This window comes from Ceratosolen solmsi, unplaced genomic scaffold, assembly GCF_000503995.2.
Source record: "Ceratosolen solmsi marchali unplaced genomic scaffold, CerSol_1.0 scaffold7, whole genome shotgun sequence".
Lineage (NCBI taxonomy): Eukaryota > Metazoa > Arthropoda > Insecta > Hymenoptera > Agaonidae > Ceratosolen > Ceratosolen solmsi.
In genome coordinates, this window is record NW_011948413.1 from 11,812,965 (window position 1) to 11,822,627 (window position 9,663).

The following is a 9,663-nucleotide window of genomic DNA, read 5'->3' on the forward strand; positions in this document are numbered from 1 at the left end:
TACGTAAACAATAAACATTATCAATTCAATCCAACAGTCCGATAGCAGCTTAATTATAACGAGAATCTACGCACTACGACGCCATGACTCATAATATTGCTTCAACATGTCTATCATTAAGAAACATCTCACTAGGTACCATAACCGGGCGACTATTAAATCCATATTGTCAATTTTCTCAACCCGCGGCCAACCTCCCGAACACTCGCCACAAAAGCAGATACGCTCGCACTTGGACAGTTGGAGAGTTTCTTTTGTAGCAACGAACTTGTATGCTTTTACGTAAGCGCTTGCTCACCTGGTTTATACAATCGTCTGTGCACGACGATATATGTGCGTACCGGCAACGACATTTCGACGATTAAAAATTTGCTTTGCGATCGGCTGTAAAGGTGACTCTCCTCATCGCACGTGTATACGTACGCAACACGTATTGCTTATGTAAGTGCACCAGATAAATACGCATGCAGTCGAAGATTAAGCCTCAGTAGGCGCAAGCTTGTATTTTCAGCATTTTACTTTCGTATGTATTGCGAGCTTCGTATCGCCGATTGTTTGGAAATAACTCAAATTGTTGTATGAATGGCTTTCTAAAGTTTTACCGATCCTGCTTTTATACGGACTAAAATCGCAATCCTCTTTCTCTTTTTCTTCTTCCGCACAATAAATTGGTTTTTCGGACATGTAAAAAATCCAAGTCATAGTTGAATGTTAAAAAGTAGATGATCGTTAGTTAATAGAGTGGAATATTTACCTGAATATTTAAAAACGCTGATTACGTGACATGACTAATTAGTTCAAAGTATTTTACGCACCTAATGATCGTACCTCATTCTACTTTTATTACTTACGCGTAGAATTTCAAAATAAGAAATGGTAATGATAGTTGAGGATTTTAATTGTCGAAACCGCTTAATTACTACGATATCGCTCAATATCAATAATTTTATCATCCAAGTACTTTTAATTTTTAACATCGTTCCTCAATCAAGGTTATTCATAATAATTATTTTTAAAAATCATTAAACTAAAATACTTAACACAATACAAAACAGTGTGATTCAAATACCATGTTGTTCAACAATAAATTTTCAAAAATAATTAAAATGTTAATGATCGGGTCAGATAATCTCTTTAGAGTATCAATTCAACGATATTCTAAGACATTTGAAAAAAATTGGAAGAATTCAATTGAATTAATTTCAATAGAAATTCATCATGACTACGTTTATTAATAATAAAGATATATTACAAATAATTAATCATATCTGTAAAAATTTTATATTTGATGCAGAGATAATAGCCACTTTTTATTAAAATATAAAAATATATAAATATCATTAAATGTTGAGTTCGTGCTTATAAAAACTTTATTAAACGAACATAAACGTACGAGAGAACCTTTTTTTTTCTTTATTTCTAGTATATTACATTGATTTTTTTCATAGCTAATTTTGTAGCTCTTAAAAATAATAATTGTAGTCTCATTATTAATAATTTCATGATAAAACTTTCTCGTTTATCACAATGAAATTTTTACACACATATCAAATATATTAAATGAATTTGAAATTATGTAACATCATTTCATTTAATTTCATTTTTTTAACTTTTTTTTTTCTTATTAATGTCGGTACACACTCCTTTATCATCGCTCAACTTTGTAAATTAACAGTCAATGAACGATTCGTACGAGCTCATAACAAACGTCGGTGGAAAGGTCACGATATTGATGCTTGAGAGGTTTTGTTTGATAAAAATTTATCATTTTCAAAGATTTATTCTCTCCTTTAAAAAACGATACACGAAATGAGCATTATACTTTTCCAAAGTAAAACTATTATTATTATAAGAAAATCAAAATTGTATAAGTACTGTTTTTCACATTGTAAAACTAATGGTCATTTTCTCATTTATTTTAGATTACAATATCTCGCACATTTTCGATCGGAATACCGAAATATTCGATGTTTTTGTAATATCAAAACTGGACGAAGCAACATGCTCTCCCCCCCCCCCCCCCCTCACCCCCCCCCACCCCCCGCCCCACCCACCCCTAAGCATTACTTATTTGCAATAAGAGTGTATTTCTTATATAAGTTTAACCTGCATTGTAACTTTACTGATTTCGAATGTCTTTGAAATATATGAGAAATTTAATTTCTATAATTTATAATCCATGTGGCAAGATTGATATCCTCATCCTCTGATATACTTTAATTATAATTCGTAAATTAAATTCATTTATTTACATATACATTTTAGGTCTAATCAAAATTAAATTTTCATCTATGTTTCTACGCAAGCAAATATAAATTGAGTTTATACAACAAAGTTATTATAATTTAAAAAAAAAAAAAAATGTATAATGACCTAATCATACAATGAAGGCAACTTTAACAATTATAGCACACCACACAATATCAGGAAAAAAAAAATGATAGAAATACTATCTTTATTATTGTGAAAGATTATTATTAGAAGGCATTGTGCTCTTATATTTAAGTTAATATGATCGTAAGTAAAATGTTAGAACACGAAAGAAGAAAAGATATATTGAAGTAAATTAATATAATCCAATTTCAGGAGTGAAAATGATTAAATATTTATTTTAAATCAATCATATGTAGGTTAAAGACAATTATCTTTTATTTATTATGATTAAAAGACAAATACGATATTTACGATTAATATAGGAACAATGTAACAGGATGTGATGTAAGTAAATTTCATTATATTAATGTTAAATTGAAAATGAAATATCTTAATTTTTGTCACATTATCCTTACATAAAGTGCAATTAAATTTCTTCTATGAGTTTCATTCTTGCGAATCGAGAAAAATCTTACATTTTATTTGCTGACACGTATGAAAAGGGCATAAATAATATAAGAAAATCGTTATCATTGATTTTCATATTTTATAGCTTTACGTTTTAAGCACTGTTGAAATAAAAACAGTTGATAAGATAAGAGAAATTGAACAAAAAACAATCTTTTATTTGTTCATTATGTACAGTTTTTTTTTAAGTAAGAGCGGATGTTTGAACAATATATCATCTATGCAAACTAATAATATATCTTTTAGTTTACAAAGACAATTTTAATCTCTAAAGCAAATTAAAATACAAGTTAATCATGTGACAAAGAGCGAAAATATTCTCACTGATTTCAAGACAAATTAACATATGCATAAATAATTGATACATAAACGATAAGTTCATGTTCATTATTGATTTAACTTAATTTAGCAAAGTGGAACAATTTTTTTTTTTTTTTTTTTTTTTTTTTTTGAACAAATACCTACTTACATAAAGGACCATAACCTGGATCAATATAAAATTCTTTCATAAGTTATATAATGTAAATAAATGCGATTACATGCGGTAAATTCCGATAACTTATAAGATGTTTAAATATTCTATAACAAAATGGAAAAATTTTCCAAGTGTTCGAATGTAGGGAAGAAACGAGCTAGAAACTTGGGAAAGCTATAAAATAATATTAATTCACGACACCGCTCGGTTCTATAAATAATTAGGAGTTCACTTAATTCATTCCATTACCAATCGATTAAAATTTTTCAACCACACTTTATAAATTTATCAATTTCACGGTGCATTATAATGTATACTATATTAAACATATCGTGAAATCAAAATCTGTAGGTGCAAAATTAAATTTTATAATTTACCATTACATTTACTGTTGTTGATTAAAATGGTCCAAAAATTTTCCCCTGTAAAATAAACGAACATCGTTCATTATTTGTTACTATTATTTTCGCATTCATTTTTCCCTACGTAATAGAAAATATAAGCAAGCAGAGAAAGATATATTTGTAGGTTCATCTGACCGGATACAATCGACCTTTATCTTATGGGGCAATAAAATGGTTTCCGCTATTGATGACAAATGAAATTTTATAAAAATATAAAAAACAAAACAAACTTGTAGAAACTATCGACCGATCATTTATTCAAAATCTCTATATTTAAAAATATAACATATCAACGTTCTGTACACGTAATTCGATCTTTACCAAATGCAAATATTTGTAATTGCGTCTATTACATTCTTAACGACAACCCGTGCATTTACTTTCGCTTTATTATATTTATTATATTTATCAATCATAATGCGCTCCCATAATACACCGCAAACTACCACTGGTTGAAAACTTGTATCGAGTAGCCCATACCATTTGATCAAACAGCATTGCACTCTGCAATTTTAATTGCTGGTCGAGTATCTGCATCTGTTGGAGCAAGCCGACAAAGCTGCCAGCTAATCAATAAATTAATCAATCAATCAAAAGTAGAATTAGTCCATATATTACCGATCGACTTGCCACCTCGTACAATCTAATCTCGGCCGAGGCGCGAGCAACAAGCGTAAGATGATGGATGCCAATACTCCCCCAACGAGTTCAACAAAGAGGAAAAGGCGGCGCACGCCAACGTAAACAAGCGGTGGGATTCCAGGGCGAGGGCAGCATCCCCGCGAGGCGGTAAGCGTCGCTGCGGGGCTTGCGTCAAGGAGGTGGCGGAGGAGGAGGAGGTAGAGGAGGAGGTCGATTACGTCGCGCGTACGCAAGGGACAGCGGTGGCGCATGCGTGAGGCCCGCGGACGGAGAAATCCGTTTGGGCAATTGATTCGCTGGGTACGTATCCGGACAACAAGTGTCCCGGCCCCGGCCACCGCTGCTCCCTGACCCGATGGCACCCTTGCGTCCCGATCGATCCTTTCTCCCCGGGTCGGCATCTCCCGAGGCTCTCCCGGCTCCCCCCTGCCCCTCGGCTGGCCTGCCCCACCAGCGTGCGCTGGCTCACGGTGTGCCAGTATCCCGCGAGTCCAGGACGCTTCGCCAACTCCTCGCGAACCTTTCTCCCCGTGTCACGCACTTCGGCCGACCTCGCCCTAAGACCCCATCCGTCCGCGCCACCCCCTCGCCACCTCACGTCCCGCGGGTAACGTCGTTCCACTACGGTACCGCGGCTCCACCGCGATCGCCGCCGTCGCCGCCGCCGCCGCCGCCACCGCCGACGCTTCCACCGCCGCCACCGCTGCCGCCGCCGTCACAGCTGCCCGTCCCCGCATCTCCCGCCATCGGCCGCGTCGTTGCCCACCCGCGCCACGACTCTCACCGGCGGCGCCACACTCGCAGGCGCAACCACCGCTCGGCGGCATCGTGGCGCTCCGACGTCCCCGGCGAGTCGAGCAGTCGACGCTGAGCCAGAGGGAAGCGCGATCCGCGCCGCGTCGCCTCGCCGTGCCCCGTGTAACGTGCTTGGCATCGGGGGCTGCCCCTTCGAGGATGCCCGGGCCGGCGTAGCGAGATGAGCGACCTCGCCAGAGAGGCCTTCGCCTCGCGCAACTATCGGCTCGCTCTCGAGATGTACGAGCGCTGCCTGAAGCAGCAGCGAACGGCTCCGAGTTACGAGCTACTCCTCGGTTATGGGGACTCGTTGGCGCGCTGCGGCAGGATCCGCGAGGCGATCGACGTTCATTCGAGGTGCCTGGCCCTCGGCCAGGTACCGCCCGACGAGCTCAGACACTTAACCAACGCGCTCTTGGAGGAGCTGGGCACTCAGCGCGGTAGGAGAGACGCCGAGCCTGTCGGAGGCTCCTTCGCCTGTCCGGTTTGCGAGGGCGCGTTGCATCAGCCAGTGAGCCTCGAGTGCGGGCACACTTTCTGCAGGAACTGTCTGAGCCCCGAGGGCTGTGGAGTGTGTGGCCCTAAGAGTTCGTGCGACGAGCAGCAGCACCAGAACCTGCAGCAGCAGCAGCAGCAGCAGCAGCAGCAGCAGCAGCAGCAGCAGTATCAGCAGCAGCAGCATCACCAGCACCAGCACCAGCACTATTACCATCAACAATACCAGCACCAACTGCAGCAGCAGCAGCAGCAGCAGCAGCAGCAGCAGCAGCAACATCAACAACACCAGCAGCAATACCAACAGCAGCACCAGCAACAGCAACAGCAGCAGCAACTACAAATGGGACGCTCGGAGACGAACGTGCTGGTGCAGAGGCTCGTGGAGAAGTGGTGGCCGAGGGAGGCCGAAGCCAGCGCCGCGAGGCACGAAGCCGATGCTCTTGTCAAGGATGGACAACTCAGCCGGGCCCTCGAGAGATACGACCTTGCCGTACAGCTGGGTGAGTGATAATTCGGGGGGAGGGCTACGCTCGGTGTATATCGCGAATGGATATCCCGATATCCTTAGGCCGGCGAGAGTGGCCGAACGTCGGGCTTACGTAAGTCGCGCTGTGTCGAAAAGGAGCACTTGGTGCACCTCGATGTGTCAGTCGATAAGAGTGTCCGTGTTGAAATCCTTCCTGATGAGTCTGCGTTAATAGTTGGGTAAATAAACGAGCGGGTAAAGCGAGCTCGAATGCATGACGCTCCCGAGCCTCTGTACGTAAGTGTAGGAAGTTGGCTTATGTAAAAAGTATAGCATAACCTGCTCTAATGGACTTGCTTTCCATTATGTCATAGGTGATACTTTTGTGGATACTTATAACAGCCGTCAACCAAGGGTTCCTCGATGCGCGTCTCCTTTGCTGTAGAGTACTTTTTAAGATTACATAAAAAAAGTGTAAAATCTATTATTGTAAAGACTCGGTTCTGTGAAATTTTTATGTAAAACTTATTGCATGTGCGCATCGAGTGACTCAACAAAGGCGAGGAGTTTTGAAAAATTAATTATTAATTCGCCCCCCCCCCCTCCGTTACCCCACATCTCACTGGCTCTTTATTTATCTATGTGTTTATCCAGCTATCTATTCAGCTATCAATCTCGCTTTTCTTCATTTCTTTCTTTCATCATTTGTTTTCAATCGTACTGGACATTCTCAATTGCAATGTTGACAAATACAAATATGACGTGCAGTTTATCTAAATGGGCTCCTATAAAAAAGTGCAGCAATTGCTAATATTAATTTCACGCCGAAATACATTTTAATCTATTATTTTAATCGGTAGGATAAATTTTGTACTCTCGTTAATCAATTACTTTTATGAACTTTTAAATGAGCTTCTAAATATTTCATATATCGAATATTTCATGAAAATTGCGTAATCTGAATTATATAAAAAGCCAACAAAATTACCATAAAATTAAATTCTATTTAAAATCGGCTTCCGTCGAATATTATAATAATTAATCAATTTTATTCTTAGAAAGAAAAGCTTCGATGTAATACATTGTTATCACTTCAATTGGAATGGTGCGGTATACTTTAATTTTTAATTACTCGCATTCACAATTTATTCTTTATGAATAATTTCTTATAACGAGTTATACAATCATTTTAAGATATCAACACTAATTTAATAATTCTCAATTTTTTTTTTCTATTTATTGAATGCACGATAAACATTCAGATGTGATAACGGTATATCACATTAAGTGTTTTAATATTTTCAAAAGAATTGTACTTATGTACGATTATCTCTACTATTTATTCTCTTCTCAATAATGAGAGATACTAAAAATTACATTAAGTTACGTGTGTGTAATTTTTCATTTAAAAATAGTGTAAATTATTTATCGTATTATTCGAAATTAAATATTTATTGTATCTTCGATCTCCTCGTTCTCGTGTAAAGTCCTCTCCGCCCACCCCCGGCCCCTTCCCACGCGGTCATTCTGTTTACGTATATATTGAATAACAACATTATATTTAAAACAAAAGTTTAATTTAAAAATGAAAGGGGAAAAAATAAGAAAAAATAAACATAAAAGAGACACAAAAACAAAGTACGAATCCGACGTATTTACCACGCCAAAAAAGATATGTAGTCTCGAAAAGCACGTACTTCTTTTTTTTTTTTTTTTTTTTTTTTTTTTTTTAAAAAAATTTTTCTATTTTTTTATCGAGCCAGTTACACAATGTTTTAGCGATTAAAAATTACGTAAAATAAACTGATGTAGTCGAGTGTAAGATCAGAAGTTCCTACATCACATCGTAAAGATGAAGAATCTAATGAGGATAATGAATTTATTTGAAAGGTCGTGAATATTATTTTGTCTACTTTGCAAAATTTATCGAATATAGCGATGAAAAAATTTATCATTAATTATCAATGATTATATTCAAATATAAAATACAACGTCGTCGCTCATACGTATAGAGACGAATTTATTTAATTCTTTCTGCATTTCTTCAAAATGCTATTCTTGATCTCGTGCTTAGAATGGAAATTTGATGCAAAGGAAAGCAAATTGATCGAATAGTTTTTTATTAATTTCTTGAGCTTTCGAAAATTCAATTCGTAATATTCGATCCAATTGCAAGAAATAATATTCGTTTCTCGCCATAAAACTCGGAAATCCATGTAGGCGACTGCTGAATTAAAGTAAAATTGTGTCTACGATATAGTTCGAGCATTCGTTTGGTGCTCTGTAAATCCAAACATCCAAGAAATTCTTTACCCGGCGAAACTGTCCTTTGCCATTATCTGTGTTAGTCGTTGCAAATAAAGCCCAATGGCCGGCGTCGTACGCCCACGTACAAAATGTTAAAAAGTGTGCATTAACGTGACGCCATGCCAGTCGGCCAATAAGATCGCAACGATCGTGGCGAGAATAACGTCGTGAGCAAGGAAAAAAGCGAAGGAACAACAACAGCTGGCCGCGGAGGTAAGCGCTTGCGCGAGTGAGCCGTACGTCGCGCGGTCTGTTACTACTGACGTAGTCGCACGTTCGACGCATGTCCCGCACAAATCTGCGCGCGGTGACTCATGGGCTGTGATGCTACGAGGCGATGACGACCGCGACTCCCCTCGCCATTGCCGCCGGCCAACTGTCGCGACGAGGATTCTCTCGATCGAGGGTTCGATCATTATTCCGTTATTCCACTATCCACCAGAGACGCCGACTCTTAGTCATTGGGGGTAACTGCTAATCTATGGACATTTGAGCCAGAATCCGTTCGCGCTGTGATAAGCCAAACTTTTCCCGCGCGTCCAATGTCCCGTGCCTGTGTGTGAGCAATAACGGCTGGCTTACATGGACTCACACCACCGATTTATAACGCAAGTGTGACTGGCGTAAGGCGCGCGCAAGTGGGGAAACCTGAAATTTTCAAACCTCATGGAATCTCCGATTTATTAATTGACTAGAATTATAATTCCATTGCATTGACTTGAATTTCTCACTTAGTTTTATAGCTAATAAAACTTTACTATCTTTACGACTCACTTTTTCTACAATGATAAATGGTAATTCGTTTATACATCGCATTAAAAGATAATATTTAATGCATCGAATGTACAATAGCAAGGCAATTGTATAATTCGCTTTTAACGACACAGATAATAACACAATATATAAATATATCAATAACAATTAACTGGAGTCTCATTAGAAAATAGTAAATACGCACTTTTCATTGGCATGACATTTGGCATTGTTAGAGTTCGAATTCCACTTTCTTTTCCTAAATTAACGAATATTTATTAGTGCTCTGCCAATAATTTGTTCTATCATTATGAATAAATTATTATTGCTCATTATATATTATTTAATCTATATTTACTCTGCATTTTCATTATCGATCAGTTTGAAAAATTTATTAGCAAAGATAATATTGGCGAATTTTAATAAAAAAAAATTCTTGTGTGACTTCTCACGCAAACGATGGAGTCGTTTTTAAAGATAAT

At 38.2% G+C, this 9,663-nt stretch overlaps 1 protein-coding gene across 1 annotated transcript in view; it reads left to right on the forward strand.

Moving 5' to 3' along the window:
• Positions 1–5,338: 5,338 nt before the first annotated feature.
• The window catches only part of LOC105367692 (LON peptidase N-terminal domain and RING finger protein 2), a gene marked incomplete at its 3' end in the record, with an annotated part of 65,572 nt that continues 61,247 nt past the window's right edge, over positions 5,339–9,663 (forward strand). The window contains exons 1-2 of the mRNA XM_011506461.1: positions 5,339–5,668; positions 5,882–6,155. Coding sequence (XP_011504763.1) covers positions 5,339–5,668; positions 5,882–6,155 — 604 coding nt within the window. The remainder of the gene's footprint in view (positions 5,669–5,881; positions 6,156–9,663) is intronic.